General features: G+C 41.5%; 1 protein-coding gene across 4 annotated transcripts in view; it reads right to left on the reverse strand.

Moving 5' to 3' along the window:
- The window catches only part of GAB1 (GRB2 associated binding protein 1), a 121,959-nt gene extending 101,088 nt beyond the window's left edge, over positions 1-20,871 (reverse strand). For 3 of the 4 annotated variants that reach the window (XM_042983842.1, XM_042983841.1, XM_007091775.3), the window contains exon 1: positions 20,785-20,871. In XM_042983842.1, the coding sequence (XP_042839776.1) occupies positions 20,785-20,856 (72 nt within the window). In that variant the 5' untranslated portion in view covers positions 20,857-20,871. Of the gene's footprint in view, positions 1-5,872; positions 5,946-13,850; positions 13,925-20,784 lie in introns of those variants that run through there. The other variant, XM_042983835.1, reaches the window with a different exon arrangement.
- Positions 20,872-22,151: the final 1,280 nt, after the last annotated feature.

Consider the following 22,151-nt stretch of genomic DNA (forward strand, 5'->3'; position numbering starts at 1 on the left):
GGGGCATTCCAGGAAAGACTTCCACACCCACCAGGAGATCCCAGTTTCCAGCTGGGGACCTGATGAGTGAACGTGAGAAGGACTTACTCGTTGCTCAAGGGGACACAGCCCTACAGAGGGTTTAGAGCACTCGCATGAGATGAATACCTTTCACAAAGTTAAACAAGTAAGGTCAGAGGATGCTTTAAAAAAACCAATAGCCCCATAAACTGGGGATAAGTTAAGCTCCATATGTTGGCTTAACCCAGTAGTGTGCAGCCATAAGAAATGCTCACCACAAAGCATGTGGAAATGTTCTCTCATTATACACGGAGGGAGGAGGGGAACAAAACCCATCTAGTTACCTTCCTCCTTCACTGTTTTCATACTGGGCAAAGCCAGATGAAAATGGTTCTACCAGTTCGATTTGGTGGTTTCTGCCTATGTATACAAGTAATTAATGGACACAGTTAATACCTACTTTCAGAATCAGACATTTTCAGTATCAGAAATGCACGTGGGATGTCATCTGTAAAATGGAGTGGTCCTCTGGCCAGGCATTACTACAGTTTCGTGTTTATTTACTGTTACCCACAAGAAAACGGAAATGGCCTGAAAGAAGGCAGACCCCAGAGCACCTGACAGCTGGGGCCCTCTGCTACATCACTCCTCAAGTACTGTTTAACTTCTAATGCCATTTAAAATGTTATCACCCATTTACTTAGCCCTGCAGTTTATAACAAACCTACCAAACAGGACAAACCAGTCTGGATTATATAATATGTAAATATGCCAGGGAGCTAGGGAGCACCTAACAGGAGGGTAAGACAGAGCAATGGTTAAATGAGCTAAACCTCACTATACCTGAAGGTAGCCTCTTCATTCACATTTCATTCCCAGCACTTTGTTACTAAAATGTGGAGAATGCAAAAACCAATGAAGAAATTATTATATGTATCCCCACAAATACCACCTAATGAGTCACTAAAATTAATTAAAAGGGACACAAAAGTCAGTATCTACATTTCATTCAGTTTTTAAAATCTTATATACCTACTGAATGACTCATATTTGGACCTAAAAATCTTAACACATTCTAAAGAAACCATCAATGATTAGTATCTTTTTCACACACGCACGCACACATGCACACAAGCACACGCACCCTATCAGCTTAAATGTGGGCCTAGTGCCAGAACTCAAGTTTCACTAGCGTTGTTACAGGACTTGAATAAATTGTTTCATGCATGTACTTGTTTGAGAAACAGATTTTATATCTACCACCCTCAGAGATGTTAAACATGTACAAAACATGGAACTGGTAATATTCCATAACTATTCCCATAACACAATAAACTGACATAAGAGAGAAACTCCACAAACACAATATTTAACATTTTATGATAAAAAAGATAAATACTGAAGTGATGATCAAAGGTACTCATTAATATCACATTGCTTCATGATTACATTCACCTATAAATTTTTTCTTTTAAAAGGGCTGTTATGAATCAACCAGAAAAAAAACAAAACTATGAAGACTCAGTTATATTTATATACTAGGTTAAGAGTAGATAGTGATTTTGTAAATATATAAATCACACACACTATTCACAAAATTACAAGTAAATCAATGAAGTTCAACAAAAACTAGCTGAAATGTGGTAACTTCAGCCTAGAAATTTAAAAGTATATATATTTATATACACATACATGATTGGCATATAAAATATAAATACATACGCTCATTATAATACTTCTTAAAAATTTAGGACTTGACAATGTACCAGAGTTCTTCCCCAGGTTCTCATTTTTTAAAGTTTGGTTTTTTTTAATAGCTATAATCAAATTTTTCTTTCCTGTTTTCAATATACTGTATTTGTGTGATTTTAAAAAGTCAGTCTTAAGAACCATCTTTGACGAGACAAAGAAAAAAAAAAGCTCCAAGTAGGAAAAAAACCCTCTTTTGGCAAGCCTATTAAAGGTAGATTTAACATATTATTTTAAAATCTTTCATAGGAGCAGTGAGAGTTAGTGTTACCAGGCTACATCTTTCCATTCAAAAGAATAAGAGACACAGGGTTGCAAACTGGCCTAAACTATGGAAATTACCACACAGTGGTAAGCACCCATGGTTTCAACAGATTGTAGATTCAAATGCCCCCTCATTACATTGTCATTCCACCCTTTACTGCAATAAGTGAACAGGAACAAACAATCAAGGTGAATGGTTTTTGAAAAAGCTCCCTGGTACTCTGATACTCCCCTGACCTGCCCCCAAAATAAGAACTATAGAACTAAGCATATGTGCTGCCTCATTTTCTTACCTTTATAATCTGCCACATCACAATATCTGAGAACCCCTGGTTTTAGCTGACTACTCCCTTAACTAGTTTTAGAGCCCCAAGTTGTGGTTTCAGCCAGAAGGTGTCAACACAAAGCCAAAAAAATATTTCTGGACACAGTTGCAGGCCACAAAGCCAGAACCTTGGAAAGACCATTTCTGTACTCTATAGAGCCAAGCCAGGCTGGCATCTTAATCATCCAAGCATCCACTGGGTAGGAGTTGACTCTACATGTGCCCTAGCTTATCCTGTCTGTCCTGTTCCAACCATCTGTGTTCACATGATAAGCCTGCAGAAGAGGTTCTCCAGCTCAGCTCACAGAAAGAGCTTTAGGACTAATTTTGCAAAGAACAAAAACAGGCTGAGTAGGAACTCAATCTAATCCAAGAGAGATTACCAAAGGTATTTCTGAGACAAATCCTAAAGTACATATTCTAAAAACAATACACAAAGGTGGTGGGAAGAGAAGATCTCAAATTTCTGCGGTATTAAAAAAAAAAAAAAAAGGGGGGGGGCGCCTGAGTGGTTCAGTAGGTTAAGTGTCTCTGACTTCAGCTCAGGTCATGATCTCTCAGTTTGTGAATTCGAGTCCCGCATCAGGCTCTCTGCTGTCAGCACAGAGCCTACTTCAGATCCTCTGTCTCCCTCCCTCTGCCCCTCCTCCATGCAAGCGCTCTATCAAAAATAAACAAACATTTGGGGGTGGGGGGAGCTGTTCTTCTAAAATGTTTCCCTTCCAAGAAGAAAAAGTAAACATTTTACAGGCTCATATCTCTATGGGCCTCTCAGAAATTCCCATTGCTCATTTGGCAGGCATCCAAATAGCCCAGCTTGGCTGGCAAATGTTCAAATACAGTTATTCAAAATATGTTAATGAGGCTAACGTGGTGCTTCCACCATGTAACCCCACCTCTCCTTTCTTTGTGTGAAGTGAACCTGTACAGGTTAAAACAGGCGTGCCAAACACTTGCTATGTGAAATTACTGACTGCTGGCTAACCCACTGCCAATTTAAAATAAGCATTTAGGGAGAGTGGCTTGTTCAAATGTATGGTGTCTTTAAAAGTGGATATCGTGAGGTTCAAGTCACTTCCACTCCCATATACCTCTGTGGGTATAAAAATACAAATGTTAACGATTTATATTCTTTAAGTACCACATTCCAAGTAACTTGAAGATTACAAAGTACTTCACAAGTATTCTTTTAAAATAATTTCCCAGTGAAATATTTTTCATTCTATAAAGAAATACAAGTAGTGGTTACACATTGTATGGATAACAGTAACTGAAATGACAAGCAGAACTCAGTTATTTTATCAGTTAATACACCTATCCAACAATATCCCTTTAGCCCGAAATCAAGTATTTATTTTGTGTACATAAAGAAATAACAGAGCAACTAGTCAGTCATCTTTGGTTTGTATAAATCCTAAAAATCCCCAAATCTACCCCCCCCAAAATCTGACTACCTTAAAATTTTCACTCTTCTTTCCTCTTGCCTCCCAAAAAAGCATTTAACTTGTTTCTTCATCCACACAGACATTCCACACATACTCTGAATTTTAAAACTTAGGCCATAGAGACTCATTTTCAGTAGAACAGAAAGTGCTGGTTCCAAACAAACAATCTCAATCTCAACATTGCCCAGTCCCTAATTAGTCCTCCAGTCACCAGACCTTACGCAGGAAATCAGGATCTAGTATCTTAAATTTAAAAATTAAAGGGAGGTTGGAAGGAAGGTATAAATGGGATTACATACTTCCCCAGGGTGACTCATTCTCATACGCTCAGGATTAAATTCAACACTGACTCTGGATCAGGAAAGAATTTTTCCTCAAGGGCAGAAAGGGGCATGGGATTTCTAAATGTACACTCAAGTAGGATCTTCTGTGTGGCTCAGGTGAGCAAATCCCACATAATTAACTTCCTACTACAGTGAAGGAGTAAACATAGGTGAGGTGTACAACCTCCCCAGATGGTGCTGGTATGAAGCCCCTTCTGATGTTTCTGATGCTACACAGATTAGACAGAGGCAAGAGACACTGGGGTGGCACAACAGTGGGAATATACTCACTGTTACTGAACTGTGCACTTAAAAATGGGTACGACAGTACCTGTTATGGTATGTATTTTTTACAATTAAAAAGAGAGATTGCGGTGAACTTACCATATTGCCATTGCTCTCGGGGACAACTAAAATGCTCTCACAATGTCTAAGTGTTTGAATGTGAGAAATTACACCAACCTACTACAGACAGAGGGGGATATGGCAGGCTGGGAATGGCACCGGGTCAGAAGCCTGTGCTCATGCCTCTGTCTGTGGAAACCAGCTGGCCTTGGACTCAGGGTATTTCCTAGGTTCAACTGCCTAGGGCCTCATTTTTTCCCATTAGGAATAGGAAGAGTAATAAAAGTGTTTTTCCTTTCATCACATTAAGAAAACCTGGCCATTATCTTTCTTGAGCCATTTTCTTCTCCCTAAGGTTTTCAATAAAAATCTCAAAGCTATGAAAATGTATTCTGCTTTGGAAATATATCCTTTAGAAACACAACAGATTCTATTTGAAAACATACATGCATGAATAGAACCTTATTTGAAAGAGTAAAAATATTTCAATATTCATGCTCCAATTTACCTTAGGAAAAACATGGGTTTCTCAACAAGTACTATTTCTCTAAGGAATAAAAACTAATTTCCTCAAAAATTTAGTATGTATGAAACTTACCATAAAAGAGTATCATAAATTGCTTAAGAATCACTGAAATTAGTAGGGAGATATTAAACATTTAAATATGTGTGAGCATTAAAAACTATACCTTAAAACATAAATTACCAAAGTATCAATATACTATAAATTTTAAGTCCATCTATGTAATTTTCTTTAATAATAAATCATATGTAATTATTAAAGAAACCCTTCCCTCTAGTAACTTATGCAAAGGGCAACAAATCTGCTTACCTAAGATTTTCTAATATATTTTCCAAGTTAAACCCAAACACGAAAATTTTAATTTAAAATACCCCACTGAAACTTTATAAGCTATATATTTTTTTTATGCTGCACTTGTATGACTACTTAATGTTACAGTTCTCCCTAAGAGCATTCATCCTTGTTTTCAGCAAATACAAAATCTGAAGCATCTATCACTATGGTAAAGAACATATGGATTGGAATAAATTATAGAAAAAAATCTGAAAAAATAACTAGAAATATTAAGAGACTCATAACAAAAGAGGGTTACCAAGTACAGGGCTTAAAAAGTACAAGAAAGCAAGGAAATAAGGTCACCTGGAATGAAGAGAGCAAGTCGTGAGTCCTGCTTTCAATTCTTTGCACAGAGTAGAGGTCCCAGGAGTCTAGCCTTTCTTGGTTGCCAGGCGTAAGTGGCAGAAGCTGGTTCTAGGTCTCCACCATATCCAGCAACAGCCCTTCTACTCACACTTCAGGAGCCAAGTGATCTACTAACCAAACTTACTTGGACTCACAGTGCAACGAGAGGGTGTGGTGGACACTTCATATAATAACAGTAATGATACTCGACACTTACAAAGCAGATGTGGAGGAGATTCCAGCAGATCTTGTAAGCAGATGCAGAGAGTACATAAGAGGCTGAAGTATTCCTGAGCAAGTAAGTGGAGAAGGAAGACAGCATGAAGGATGGTAAAAGGGAGGGAGGAAAGATCAGCAACCCAGTCAATATGATACCATAGTGGTGAAAAGCTTTACAACAGCCTGGGTTCCTAGCATGGAAAAATGCATACTGACACAGAGATGGCTGGAGCAGGGTAAAGAATAACTTAACAAAGGAGCACCTGGGTGGCTCAGTCGGTTGAGTGTCCAACCTCGGCTCAGGTCATGATCTCACTGTCCGGGAGTTCGAGCCCCACGTCGGGCTCTGTGCTGACAGCTCAGAGCAGAGCCTGGAGCCTGTTTCAGATTCTGTGTCTCCCTCTCTCTCTCTCTCTCTCTCTCTCTCTCTCTGCCCCTCCCCCATTCATGCTCTGTCTCTGTCTCTCTGTCAAAAATTAATAAACATTAAAAAAAAAAGAATGATATAACAAAATCTGATAGCCATCATTTTGTAGGTAACTCTCCAAAATCCTTTTACTGTGGGTGGGGGGTAGGGCGGGTGTCACAAGCTTTCTGTAAGGTAACTGAATGGAATCAGAAAGTTGCCCTAAGGAACTCATATGCCAAAAAAACAGAGACAGCTTTCTCGAAATGGATTAAGTTCAGTAGGCAGCTGGAAATAAAGTAAGGGTTTTACTTTATTCCTCTAAGATTAAATAACCACTCCTACCTAGTCCACTTCTTGACCAGTTTTCTAAATAGAGTCTGTCTTGTCTGTTTGTCTTGTCTTCTCTTTCTCTAAAATGGACTTTAAAATCAAAGTTTAGATTTAAAGAGCTAGATTAGAATGTCTAGATTAAACACTCATACACACACAGAGACACACACACACACACTGAAAAACAAGAGAACCTCTTTAGTCGCGTATAACTGCTTTGGTGCTCTTTTATAAATCGACCACATCTCAACTAACCAAAATTAGGGTGAACAAGACATGAATAATAAAGACAATGGGAAAGAGTGTTTGAAATTAGAACTATTCTAGGAAATCTGGACCATACTTTAATAATATGCTTTCAGATCCAAAAACCAGAATAACCAGAACTTCTGGTGAAGAGCTAATCCTTCTTCACCTTCCCTCCTTTGTCTTCAAGTCATTCATAAACGCTTGATTCGGGAATGCACATTCTTTTTTAAATCAATAGTTACATAATACCTTCCTTGATTTAATAATGTCTTTTGAGAGTCTCAGGTACTTTCTCACATGCTAACCTTTTTAAAATTTCCCTTTCACTTTTGTTGTCCTCTTTAGGGGACAGTTTGATCTAAGTCACTGCTAGAAAACAGTATGCACACAGAATCGCAGCATATTTCCTTTATCTTACAGTAGAGAGGCTAAAGTTACTTTCTGAGTTTTGGTTCTTGCCTTCCTATCCCACTCTTTATACGTATTTACTTCTATTGGATTTTCTTTCTTCTCCCTTTTTCCCTCCATGCCCAACTCAGGATTTCTCGAAGGATAATTTAAGGGACCACCTCCATCAGAATCAGCAGGGCCTTGAGTTAAAAAGTGTTCTGGACTTCTACCTAAATTTACTAAATATCAGAAGGTGGGTAGGGCTCAAGATTCCTCACGTTAAAAGTTAGCCAGGTGATTGTTAAACACACTACAAAAGTTTGAAGATCATGGTCCCAAACCCTTGATTCTTCCCAAGACACAGGGACTCGACTAAACTATAAACTAGTACCATCAGAGCATCTGAGAAGAGAGAGCATGGTGGCAATTCTCCCTTCACCTTCCTTTTAAAAAGCAGATGGAAGAGGCAAGAAAGCACAGTGAGTAGAATATAAACTGAATGTGAGACATCAGCACAAATGCAGACTCGTCAGCCCAGCTCTGTGGCTACTGCCAATTACAGTAGCCAGACCTGCAAGAGGACTGATTACATGTAATTTATAAAAAGTAAACAAGCTGGGCGGCTTATGAACAATGAATGAGGATATTCAAGCCAAGAGGTAATAAAAATCATGAATAAATGACTCAACATCCCCCTCCCCACCCAGACAACAAGTGGTTGTATTCTGGCTAGGATTAGCAAGGACAAAAAAGAGTATTTGGGTAATGATTTAAATGACAACAGACCATTTGACAGAAATTCTATCAAATAAACCCTGGTGAAAGGTTACTGGGTAGCAGCTTCTGGTGTGTTCACAAGCTCAGCCATCTCAGTGACTGTTCTCCTCAGCCTTACTGAGGTAAAAAAAAAAAAAAAAAAAAAAAAAAAGTTTGGCTCCAGTGCTACAACATAATCCTACACCTAAAATACAGTTGACTCTTGAACAACCCCGGGGGTTGTTAGTGAAAATCTTGCATATAACTTCTGACTCCTCCAAAACTTTACTGAGAGCCTCCTGTTGACCAAAAGCCTTACCGATAAAACCATCAACTGACACATACTTGGTATGTTATATGTATTAAATACTGCATCCTTACAATAGTACCTTTTTCTTCTTTTTTTTTGGTAGTCTAGGCCACGTGGTTTGTGTGTTTTTCAAATTGTTGCACATCTCCAAAAATCTTCCAATACAGTCACTGAAAAAATTCCATGTCTAAGTGGGCCCACTTGGTTCAAAGGCATGCTGTTCAGGGGTCAACTGTATAGCTTTTAATGGACATAGGAAAATAAACTAAATAAAACACATGTAGAAACTAGGTTTTATGAAGAATTCGTCTACATAGGGTTTCTCAACTTCAGCACTACTGATATTTTGGGCTAGATAATTCTTTATTATTGGGGTTGTCCTGTGCAATGCAGAAATGTTTAATAGTATCCCTGCCTCTACTCACTAGTGGCCAGTAGTACCCCCAGTTGTGACAACTAAAAATGTCTCCAGACATTCTCAAATGTCCCCTCTTGAGGCAAAATCACCTCCCCACTCCCACTAAAAACCACTGTTCCATGCAGAAACAGCATGAAGAAAAGTTCATATTAGTAAAATAGCTCATATAACATATTTTTGACATAAGAAACCTTACAATTTCTGCTTTTAAATATAAATATAAAATATATGCCTTTTGAGTATATCACCCAATTTTTCCATAAATTTTTCTATTACCAGGGGCTAAAACACAAAATCTTAATATTGTTTTAATAAGCTATCCAAGCCATTATGAAAAGGGACACACAATAAAATAACTGAGTAGGTCCAAGGTATTTATGCCCATGTAACAGAGCCAACATACCCATCAGGCACAGGAGGCACAGAGCTAGGGCCCATGAAACTTTTTAGAAGCCCAGAAAAAGTGTTTTTATATTAATTTCTTTTAAAATCAGAATAAAAAATGAATATAATAACAATACCAGCTTGGAACATATCCATCTTTATAGTGACACAGATACAAAGTACAATTTTTATTCCTTTTTTTTTTTTTTTTTTTTTTTGTAGAGGAACTGGGGCCCATGAAGGCAAAATAACCTGGGGTTCATAAAAGTCACCATATGGTCCCACCATCTGAAGGGCAGTAAACAATTAAAACAAGCATGTATGATCAGGTGCGACAAGCACCATGCCATGGAAACGGCAGAGCATTAAAGGAGGATAAAGCAGATACTCACAGCCCACCAGCTCTATGTGTGAGAGGAACGGTGGTGGTGGAAGTTCAGAGGAGGCTTCGGGGGAAGAGAACAAGCAGAACTTAGCCTGGTGTGAAAGCAGACAGTAGAGGACCAAGAATTTCCGGAGAAGAGCATGAGCAAAGGCCACACAGACAGGTCCCACGGCCTGGGACGAGGAAGTTCGGTACAGCTGAAGCAAAGGGCAAGAGTGAGAAGGCAGCAACAAATACTACGGGGGGGCACACGCAGGCCCTTCATCACAACGGGCCTTGCAAGCTGAGAGAAAAGGTTTGGGCACTTGTAAGGGCAAAGGGACACAGCAGAGCAGCTTCAAACTGGGGAATAGCATTCTCAGATTGGTGTTTCAGAAGGCCATTCTGGCTGCCTCAATGGAGCCAGTCTGGAGGAGAAGTGAAAGAATGGAAAGGTAGAGGCCACTGGTTTCTGCAGCAATTGAGAAGGCAAAAGGCACCTTAGGTAGCAGAGGTCAATTAACTCAAGAGATATTTGAGAGGTGGAGGCACCTAAGTGGCTCAGTAGGTTGGGCATCTAACTCTTGATCTTGGCTCAGGTCATGATCTTATGGATTGTGGGATCGAGTCCCATGTTGGTCTCTGTGCTGACAGCACAGAACCTGCTTGGCATTCTCTCTCTCTCCCTCCCTCTCTGCCCCTTCCCCACTCACACACCTCTCTCTCTCTCTCTCTCTCAAAATAAACAAACATTAAAAAAAGAGAGATCTGGGAGGTAAAACTGATAGGATTTGTCACTGGGTGTGGAAAATGAGGGAAGGACAACACAGAACACCTCTGGCTTAAGCCAATAGACAAGGGTTGGTGGAGTGACTGACTGAAGGAACAAGAGGACTAGGTTTAATGACAGGATGATAAGACCTGGCATGGACATTCTGAGTCTCAGTTGCTGTGGGAGATCTAAGCAGTCCTCGACCTAAGCAGTTAGATACACAGATGCGGAGTGAGAAACGGATTGAGATAATGCCTACAAAGCATCCACACGTATAATTCAGGGCCATTTAAGATCCAGAGATGGGCTTTAAAGGTTAGAAAATGTTCAAGGCTATGATAATGTTTGTGTGTAAGTTTGTAAGAATTCTGCAGAAACTGAGAGCTGAGAGCTTTTATCAAATTTTCATAGGGGTTCACAAACACACATTGGATGACAAACCACTAACAGCATGTGAGGGGAGAATGGGCCATCCAGGGCTAGCACTAGCCTACTGAAGAACACGCACATATAAGGAAACCCAAGCCTGGTATCAGGATGGCATGGGAAAGAACAGATTTTGAAAGAGGGACTGGTCATCTCTTCAACAATGTAGTCAGAAGGTCCATGAAAAGCAAGAGCTAAAAAGTTCAAATCTAGTTCTGCTAGATTTGGCAACCAGGAGTCACTGGGGATCTTAGCGGGAACTGTTTAGGTAAGAGTAGTGGAAAAGGACCCAGGCTCTATTCCATTACGAAATGAGTGGCAGGTGAGGAAGAAGGGGCAGTCAACCGTACAAAACCTACTCAAGAGTCTGGCTAGAAAAGGAGCAATAAAAAGAGTCTCACTCCAGCTCCATCTTTGAAAATGGAATCCGCCATTTAAGGTCGTGGTAAGAAATCTCTTACCACCTTCATTAAGCCTTCAAGTGCCCCTGAGTTTACCTCCTTCTGCTAGATTCTTCTGGAGTCTTGCCTCAAACATCACTGATCATAATATAATTAGCAATACTGAGTGCATCCTATGTAGCATATAAACTCCCAAAAAATGAAGACAGTGCCTTCTTGGTCCACCTCTGAATTCTTCACAGTACCTTGTTCATAGTGGGTATTCCCTCAGTGACTGAAGGATGTGACCCAAGAGGTGAGAGATCTGGCTCTGCCTTAACAGTTGGTAAACATGTATGACCTGGGACAAATCAATTAGTCTCCCAAAGGCTAATTTTTCACTCCCTGTAAAATGAAGAGGTTGGGTTCTTGACTAGGGAAGAAGGAGATTTATGAAATATAGCTATTGCTTTGGTAATCACAGAAATCCAAATCTTTTGTATTAAAAGCCAAAGGACATCCAAACAATACATGAAAGAGAAATGGGTTAGAAAGGTTGAGAAACAACCAACTAGATGATTTATAAATTTAGGTTTAAAATTCTGTAATTATTTGGTCATGCTGCTCAAGAGATTATGCAAAGGATCACATTGTACATTTAGACACAGAACAAATGCCATCTTTGTCCTCTTGAAATTAATATCCTATCACAAACACTAAAAAATGATAAATGAAGGCATAATTTTCTTTGTAAGCAGATCATGTGTACACACCTTCGACTGTGTATACTGTGGGTCATTATGAAAAGCATCTAAAAAATATATTAAATATATTAGGCTTTCTTTTCCTGTTTCGACTATTTACTTAAGTGAAGAAAAAGAAAAAAAGGAATACTGTTCAACAGCACCAATTTAATTTTGCAGCCTGTTTTTTGGAGATAAATGACCTATATACCAAATGAAGATTACTCAGAAGGCTTTGGTTTTATGTAACAGCATCACTAGGATCAAATTACCTTCCCAAATAGTTTGCATTCTTACCAGTTCAGTATTTCCTTTTACCTTTTCTCAACACTTCAAATATTTAAACCTGAAACTGTCAGGGAGAACTTGTAAAATTTAATACTCCTACACAACTTCAGGGTCAATTATAACTTTGCCAGAGGGAAGGGGGTTCAAATAATACCTCCTTAACTGAATGAGGTTATCGTTCCTCTTCATGTTCTACCTAACACCACTGGAATTCAAAACACTGGAGGGAGCATTTTACCGTGTTTCTCTTTCAAGAGTGCAACATTAAAACTCCTCTCCCGCTAATCAAATGGTCATCCCTCCACCAGAAGCACTTTCATCCTGGCTGCTCTGACTCTGGCCAAGGCACTAAAGGGAATGTGTGATGGACTGGAGTTGAGAAAGCACACCAGGTACTTAATTCTTTCATCAGGTAGTCATCTCAGGGAGGAGATCTGCTACTCGGAAAGTGGCCTGACCACATTTCCCAATACAGTAGTAACTAAAAACTGCATTTCAGGAGAGAAAAACAATCTGCGTGCTGGGTTGAACATTATTATTCCCAGTCTTGATTACCAGGGTACAGGGACAGAAATAACTTCCCACTTTTAGAGAAAAGATAAAAGAATGTGTGTGTAAAGATTCTAACACAAATACTCTCTGATACTGGTGGCGGGGCTTATATTAGAGAGAAAGAAGTGAAAACAAAGAGGAAAAGAGCAAGAGGTTAGATAGAGAACCACAGGACAAACAGTGCCTTTACCTTTCTCCCACTTAAAAAAAAGTTAGCAAATAAAATATTACGGCAACTGGCTAATTGATGTATTAAAAACAAAAAATAAATGGGCACGCCTAGCTGGCTCAGTTGGTGGAGCATGCGACTCCCGATCTCGGGGTTATGAGTTTGAGCCTCACAATGGGTTTGGAGATTACTAAAAAAATAAATAAAAATAAACTAAAAACAAAACAAAAATAAAAACAACAACAGAATTCTCAACCTTCTCCTGATAGCTACTGTCCTACGTCTTCATTTCACAAAAGCAAACCTCTTGATCAATATTATATTTACCTGCTTATTTCATGTATAATAGCTAAATATCTCTGGACAATACCAACAAATATTGAACTCAACCAAGCAACAGGAAAGTAATGTACAAAGCCTTGGCGCTAAAGGACAATTTTTCCCCTCTTCAGACCACAGGATGGATGCCTTCCTCTCACTTTTCTCTTGAAACGTAAAGTGGAATTTTGATGTTTTCTTTTTCCATGAGTGCCATTCTTAAAGAACATATAAAACTATGTTCAAAAAAATTTCAACTACATGAGTCAAAGAAAAATTAAAAAGGGAAAAGAAAAACAATGAACAGGATAGTTAAAGCACAGTTTAGTGTTTTTCTTCCTTTAAAAAAAAAAAAAATGACCTAAGATTTTTACATTGAAAAGAAATGTTTGGACTCATGTTTGGACTCTCTTGTATATTGTTTTTAATTCATGGAACAATGTACCCATTTGTTTTTTTCCTTTTAGTATATTTTTTTTTTCTTTTTGAATACACAGGAATTTTTTAGGCCAAGTATGAATTCAAAGTAAAAAGCTGAGAAAGAAAAAGAAACACCACCATAAGAAAAACTCGTGGTGAACTTGGCATTCTTTCCAAGATAAAAAAAAAAAAAAAACAAAAAAAACAAAAAAAACCCCTCAGTTTAGAAAGATAATAAAAATTTCTGAAATACACATAAAGGAAAGAATATTAAATGAAAAAATTTAAGATAACTCACATTTCCTCTTCTGGAAGCTCTATTTCTTTGCAACTTACATCTTCATGTGCAGTTTGCATATAGGAGCTCTGCTAAAAACAACCACATGGAAAATTTTTGTTCCAGATAAATACTGCAGGACAGGGCTTGGCAGCTACAAGTTGTAATCAGAATGCTTCAAGAGCTAATGTAACAGAGATAACAACCAAACATGTATTTCGGTGCACCGTGTTAACTATTTTTTACAAAGCAGGCTATCACACAGTCAAAAGCTGCTGGGTTCTACTTCATATGCATTTAACAGTGAGAATTCTTCCCTTAGTTAAGGAGAATTTTGCGCATATGAATAAAAGAACTGCTTAAAATATAAAAGACTCTCTTTTCCAGTCCAGTTATTCTTGTATTAAGGTGCTCACGCGTACAAGCCTGGAATGGTCAAAAACGCCCAGTTCCTAAAGTGACTTTTCCCAGTAATTCCACAGGCCTGAACTGCCACCTACTATTCAGTAAGACTCCCCAGCCATCTAGTTGGCAACTGAAGACGCTACTTATTTAATGGATGTGGAAATCCACGGTACAAAGAACCACTTTTCCCCAGGAGTAATCTAAAGAAGAAAAGAATGCTAATTTCATTTGTGCTTGTAGCCAAAGAGGGGAGGAAAAAAAAGACCTGTGACTTGATAAGTTTCCTGTATTCAAATCCACACACAGAGATAATAGGAGTCACACAGAAACGTTGTGACTTTCAAGCCAAAGTTCAAATGGCAAATTCTGATGAAGCTCTAAGTTGGTGGAAATTAGCCACCATGTTAATTTGAGGAATGTGAAATGAGAGAACCCCTTCCATCAACAGTCAGAGGGGGTTTAATGAGACCCAGTGGCGTTCTTCTCTTTCCTCCAACACTAGTTGGCACTCACACAGCTGGGCTAAGATGGCTTCCAAAGTCCAAAATAAGACACTAGCCCAAGGCAGCACTGGCCCTCCTGCTGGAACTCAGGAGCAAACGAATCAAAGGCTCTTTTATTCTCCCTCCCACCAGAACATGCTCCCTCTCTGTTGTAAACTAAACGCTTGCCAGAATGAATTATTTAGCTCAAAACAGACATAAAGAAATCTTAAATAACACATAGCCCTTGAATTTGAATAAGCTCAGGTGGCCAAAGGAGTTGTTTTGTTTGTTTCTAGTCTGACACATAAAATTCACTTGCGGTCAGGATCCCATCAGAAGCATTAGGTCATGGCAGAAACAGAAACTTCTCAAACTAGATGTTACAGCTGACATCCAAACTCCATGCTTGAAACTGAGGTGTTCGGAAAGCCGTCCCTTAACTAGGAGGTCTAAAATCAACACAAAGTCTTCGTTCTTCCTTTAAAGCCAGGCTTCCCTTAGGATTTGCTATTTTTGCCAACAGTAAGTACCTCTGTTCTTCCAAGAACAGAGCCTAAAAATTCATCTGTGAAATCTTCCCTGGCAGCCCCCTTCCATTCCCTCCCAGTCTGAACTCTTAAGCAATTATTATCTGAATCATTCATCTGGCAAGTAATCATATATGGCCTTATAACATATGTCTTGGAAAATGATTTAAATGTAGGTGCATTTACAGCTTGTCTTCACAAATAGATTAGAAACTCCTTGAGGGCAGGGAGTGGGCCTTTCCGTCCATTGTATTCCACACAAGACACATTACAAAAGCTCCAGAAATACCTGTTTATTCAGTCAACAGGTACTTGTTGCTCTTCTATTCTGAGCCAGGCACTGCTCTGGGTGCTAGGGTCACAACTGAGGCACCCACAGCAGGATGCAGCAGGCCTGTGTTCAGTAAGCCTGTGTTCTGTTAAAGCAAATGCTGGAGGGTCCCTAAAGAACTCTGCTTAGGCAGTTCCTAATATATCCACTAAACTATTTAAGATGAACAAGAAATTAAAATTTATTTCCCAAAAACAGAGGCCTAATGAGAAGCTCCCCACTCTGCCTCTCATTTCCAAGCAAATATCTAAGGAATGTTAAGCCGCAAGAGTTTAGAATCTAGATTTTTACAACATTTCTCCATTTTACAGATGAGGAAACTGAGGGTCAGAATGGTCAAAGTATCAGGTGGATAATGGCAAAGTCAAGTCGAATCCTGGGTCCTGACACTCAGTCCAGAGTTCCTTCCACAGCAGCACAATTTACCCCAAACTCATAAAAAAATAAAGCAGTAGTCCACCTGCTGTATTGTCCCTTCTCCTGTGTTAGCTTCTGTAAGAAAATTAGGAGTAATGACACTTACTGTTCTGAATCAATCACCTCTTAAACTTCCTCAATCTGCAAATTATCAAGACCTATCTACATATTTTTTATGTTGACTACAAAATATGGAATTTTATTTAGTCATAAAAAGTGCTTTGTCATTTTATATCTTCTTATTTTTAAAGCAGACTCAATGACAAAACACACAGAAATAACCAAGTCAGCTGGCAACCAGATTATCCAAGTGTAACTCTTGTCGTATTACTATTTTGTCCAAAGATGATCTTTTTAAAAAATTTAAAAACCAATTTTTAACAAAGAACTCTAAAACCACCCTCCAAACTGATAGAACTTCCTAATGGTTATTTTGAATCCCAAAAGACAACAATCAGACTTAGGAATCCAGCAAGTTTTACATGGAGAATTTTGTACTCATCATTAAGTCCAGGCACAATCAAAGAATGAACTATTATTACCTATCATAAAGGCTTAATGTAATTGGTAGTTGATGATCTTTGTTAATAGAAACAGTGTTCCTGCCACATTAGAAAAAGTAAAAAGAAAACATTAAGAATTTGAGTGTAATGTTTACTAAAGTGAAGTTTTCCAGAAAAAAAATTCCTTCAACAGAATAATTATGTTCCTTCAGTCACTACAAGCAAAAGCTTCAGAATCCCCTGATTGTTACTGGTAATTGCAAAAAAAAAAAAAAAAAGTGCAAGAAGAGCTTCCAGACATCACAGTCCCATTTGCTGTAGCAACAATATTGAGCAGAGACAATGCTTACTTAGCACAGATCCTGGGCTGTCCTTAAATAGGACAGCCTGCCTGTCTGTGCCCCTCTCCTCCATGTAACATGTCAGATGCCCACCCGGAGGAAAAGGCTATTTCTGTTTCTAGGCCCATTTCCAAAACCAGGGCATGTTCTAGACAAGAACCATCCTATTAAGTGACAGTAGAAGAGTGGACCCCAAGCTGGGTACAGATTACACACCCAAGAACTGGCCAAGGTCTTACTCCCAGGCTGGCTGGCAGCTAATAGGCCACCTTGGTCTAGCCTCAGAAGTAGGTTCTCCTGCTGAGATTGCATACCTGCCCAATGCTGACAGCTGGGCCATGGAGGAGTACAAACTCAGTGTCCAGACTTGAGGCAGGCCATAGGGAAGCTCCCCCTACAGAGATATGGTGATAGCCAGCTGGCTTGAATCAATCCTTTGTTTTCAGACTTACATTTTCTCTCAGCTGAAATTTCAAGTCCTGATGAAAATCCTACCATTATTTCAACCATCCGATTTGTCTTTAAAGAACTCTTTTAAAAAATCTGAGCATCACTGTTTAGTGCATACTACCAAGAGTTTACTTGTTCTCTGTAACCCTAGTAACGGTGATCTGTAAATGATTCCATTCAGGTCCTTACAGTAAAAAAGCAGCTGTTTAATATACAACACAGGACAAAAACCAAAACACGGTAGTAGCAAAATTGCAAGAAAGCATGAACACTTTCACCTCCACTTTAAGTAGACTTCAAAAAATTCACAGAGGATGAAATGAAACACATACAAAGGTTCTTGCTCTTTTGCAAATAAATACAGAAAAAAGTAAAATGAGATGAAAAGGCTAGAGGAACTACTCACTACTCCAGTATTCCTCTTTTATGTCCCTTTTACTCTCTTGAGGAAATTCAAGAAAAGCTTTCATATCAGATGAACACACTAGTGTGCAAAGACAACAATGCTGTGTAGTTGACTATGAAACAGTAAACATAAAATGGAGTTGTATAAGGAATGCAACGGGGCCATAACATGAGATGACTTTAATGATAAAACTAAAACAATTTTTGCCACATAAAAGCCCTTAAGGATCATCTTAATCAATGTTTGAATACCCTATAAAAACTGTAAACAGCAAGACAACTGTCAAAATTCCGTGAGCCAAAAGTTCCCCAACAGAATCAATGCTCAAACTCCCTGATGTCTTGTTTAACAATTACAGTACCACTCATCCAAGACATGTTTTCACAGCAAATTCATTCATTAAAAACCATTATCAAGCAACATTTTGCATACTGGATGGTCAACAATGTTTCCTTTTACCCTTTATTTTCATAAAGATTTTACATGAAAAGAAAACAAGCATAGGAAATGCATATATATATATGAATGTCTTTGAGGGTCAAAGCTAGTTTAGCAAAAACAATCCGAACTGAATACCAAAGCCAAAAGATCAAAAATCTGGAAATGTCAAAATCTTCTGGGCAACCAAACTGACAGCTAAAATATTAAGACCGACCTCACTTTAACTTATAATATTCTGGTCATCCTCAGGGACCTCTTAAATTCTGGTAGCACCCTGCACGCTATCTTCCTGGGCCATAGCCATGTATAAAGAAAACACTAGTGCTCAGCCAGGCAAGAAAAACCCCACCTCCCCCCAGCTGTAAAGCATATTCTTCCCCCTGTTGAAAACACAACTTAGGGATCCTGCTATGTCTCTAAAGTATTCCCACGGTTTCAGACTACACTGAGCTTGTTCCTCAAAACATCTATTTAAAAAAATAAATAACAATCAGCTTGGGCACACAACATGAAACCACTTTATGTTGTGGGCTCACTTTTTCACATATTCTTGTCTCATTTCCCGAAGACTCAGAAAACTGCCTGAAGGGTCTTATGTTTCTTTAGCATTGCACATCTGATCCCCAGCTCGCCTCTTCCTTGCATTCTCAACTAATAGTCATAGACTCCTAGAAAGCTATAATCAGAAAGGAGCTTTAGAGATGATTTAGTCTGCACTCCACTTGAAATGAACTAGATGAGTCATTAACCTTTTATATAGCCCAGTCAGGCAGATCTGGGTTCAAATCCTATCCATGGCATATTCTGGATACAGAAACTTTTCTCATCTATAAAACTGAGATAACACCTACCTCATAAAACCGGTGTAATGATCAAATAAAATAATATATATTTTTTAAATTTGGACTTTTCATTTTCTTTGTCCTTGTTAAGACAATCTTTTAGGCTGATTTTCATCCTAGGTCATTTTACATTAAATTGCAAGCCCAAAAGACAGGGCTTCTTCCCTACTGTATTTTCTAACCTTTTGGTGCCTAGTCCAGTGCTAGGCATCTTTTGAGAGAGCCATAAACCAACCGTGTGAAAGAATGCCTTAAGTCTCTATAATCACTACTTTTTAGGCAAAGGTACTGTCCTTAAGCTTCCTCCTAGAACCTACTTAGGTCTATATGTTGCCTAACCTATGCCTCTCAAATACACCTCTCTCCCTACTCCCTCTTCTCACACATACACAACCTTCTCTTTAGAACCACGAACTGAAAAAAACCACTTATCCCCCCCCCCCCAAATTTTGCAATACAGTTAGCATCTTCACCAGAATATTCAGGCAAACTGTGGTAAGTACAAGGAGACAAGATTTGGAAGGGTTCAAGATTTCTGGAGAACTTTCTCCGGATGTGTGGCATCAAGTCCTTAAATGAGAATTACTTGTCTATAACAAAGGCTGACAGAAAGTGAACCAGAAACTCCAGCGAGTCCCTGAAGTTAATTATTGCACTTCACTCCACCATCCAAGCAGTGACTAATAGGATTAATTTGGGCTCTAATATCAGGTGTAAAAATCCTTCAACAAGATTCAAGTTCCATTCGAAGTGCTGGTCACTGACAATGAATTTATATTTAAGGGGGCATAAGTTTTGTTTTTGAAAACACACTGTACTAGAAAAACATTGGCTCCATACGCCAGGACGAACGTGTCATTTCTTTCCTTTGCAAAGGGCAGCAACAAAAGAACCAATGGGTGAGAAGGGGATAAGATTCCAGACCCCTGAAGAGGACACAGATTTCCACCAAAGTAAGGTTGGTTCTTTCAAGGAATATTTTTAACAGCTAAAATAGCTTAACACACAATCAGTATCTTGTATCAATTACACAAATGCCGTTTATGTAACCCTGGTGGCCTGGAAAAGGACCGCAACACACAGAAATCCTACTGGCCGCAGCTGTCCCCCCTCCTGCGAGGCTTGACAGCGCGTCCAACGCGCCCAAACACCAGCCGCCAGGCTCCCCCCAGTGCCCTCCTCTCGCAGCAAACTGCCAAGATTCTCCGGCCAAACTCCACGGTCCCCAGGATTCAAAACCGCGAAAATGCGAACCCTTGCTAAGCAAACGGCAGGGCGCGTAGTAACTTTTCTTTCTCTTTGGCACGGATCGGAGATGCTGGTTTCTAACACCAACTTTTCAGGTCCACAGCCTCCCGCACGCAATGCACCTCGAGGGGTATGACTAGAGAGCGCACCAGAAGGCTGCTGAGCTCTAAAACCTCAGCGGTTTTCCGATTGCGGGAAATTCAGGATACAGCAGCCCCATAGTGATTAAATGCAGATATAAAGAAAGGAGAATGCTCTTCCCCTTACCTCTGCTACAAGGAATAATAAAAACACGCAGCAGGCATTAGGTGGAAATCCCGGGGCCTCCCACGGGCCGATGAGGCCCGCAAAGCAGGCCATCTGGAATCTGGAGGAAGAAAGTTAGCCGGCAAAGTGGAGGGAGCCAGGGCGTGAGTGTACAGCCTCGGTCACGAGCCTGCGGAGGAAGGGGCCGAGGGGAAAGAGATGGGGGACTAAGCTGAAGAACCAGTCCCGCGCGCGACCAGGGCAGGGGTGCGGGCGCGGAGGCCCACGGAGCGGCGGCCGAAGCTCTACTTACATAACGTTTCAACTTCTTCTCCGGGGGGGACTTGCGGAGCCATCCCGAGCAGACCACTTCGCCGCCGCTCATGGTGCGCGCCTCTCCGGCTCCCGGCCGGGCAGCTGAGGGGCGGGCGGGCGCGCTCCCGACAAAGCCGACGCCTGCCGCCGGCGCGGTGGCGAGGACCTCGCTCTTCCGAGGCGCAGCCGGGGCAGACGGGACGCTCCGCCGCGCGCTGGCTCTGAGTGTCCGAGTGTCTCGCGCGCGGGTCCGCAGATGTGAACAGAAGCGGGTAGAACCGCCAAGGCCGGCACCTCCGGGCAGGGGTCGCCGCCAAGCCGAGGGCGCCCCGGCCTCCTTTCAGTGCGCCCGCCTAGCCGCCACGCGCACCTTCCCGCCGGCCGCCTCAGCAGCGCTCAGGCTCAGCGGCACTGTGCCCCGACACAGAGCCGAGCCTCGGTCCCCTGCGCTCCGCCCCCTAGGAACAGGACCTCCCCAGAGCTCTTTCCGAAACAGACACTACGTTGCACGCGCGCACATACACACACACACACACACACACACACACACACACACACACACACAATGCCCCCGCGTGGCGCCCACTCTGGCTCGCCCCTCTCGGCTTCGATGCGCCCGGCGAGATCCTCTCCTTCCCGCTCCTCTGGAGAGGGTGGGTCACTTCCCCGCGGCGCGGGGGGCGCACAGAGGAAAACAGGGAAGCCGCGAGGGTTTCGTGCGGGCGCAGGGCAGGTCCTGGGCCACGCAAGGAGCCGCCCGGGTGGCGGCGAAGCGCGGGGCGTCGCTGGGCGGCGGGCGCAGGGCAGGGCGCAGGTCCCGCCGGAGGGTGGGTCCGTTCTCGCCACCTCCGGAGAGGGCGGGGAGCGGCGGAGGAACGAGGTACTCGGCTGCTCGGCTCCGGGGACGGACCCCACTGTCCCGTCCCCTCACGCTCCTCCCGCGCCGCCTCCCCCACCGCGGGGCGCGCGGCAGGTTCAGAACGGCCCGTCCCCCGGTCCCGATCCCTCCCTCTCCCGGCCTCCCCGTTCCCTCTTCCTTTCCTCCTCCCCTTCCCACGTTCGGGCCGGCTCCGGTTACAGCCCAGACTTTCTCTGAAACTCCGCCGAGCGCTTCCAGCCAAAACAACAAGGGCCGGGGGCGGAGGGAGCGGACGGAGGGAGGGAGGGAGCGAGAGAGGGAGGGAGCGGGAGTCCGAGAGGCACCCTGGGATCTGTAGTTCAGGAAGCTGGAGCGGGGTCCTCGGCCACCCGGCTGTGGCAGCGGCCAGAGCCCCCAGCAGGCACCTAGTCTGGGAGGGCGGCCGAGGCCTTGGCGAGGCCGGCGCCGCCGGGGCTCGGGCCCTGGGAGGAGCGAGGAACGTTCGA

Source organism: Panthera tigris, chromosome B1, assembly GCF_018350195.1.
Source record: "Panthera tigris isolate Pti1 chromosome B1, P.tigris_Pti1_mat1.1, whole genome shotgun sequence".
Lineage (NCBI taxonomy): Eukaryota > Metazoa > Chordata > Mammalia > Carnivora > Felidae > Panthera > Panthera tigris.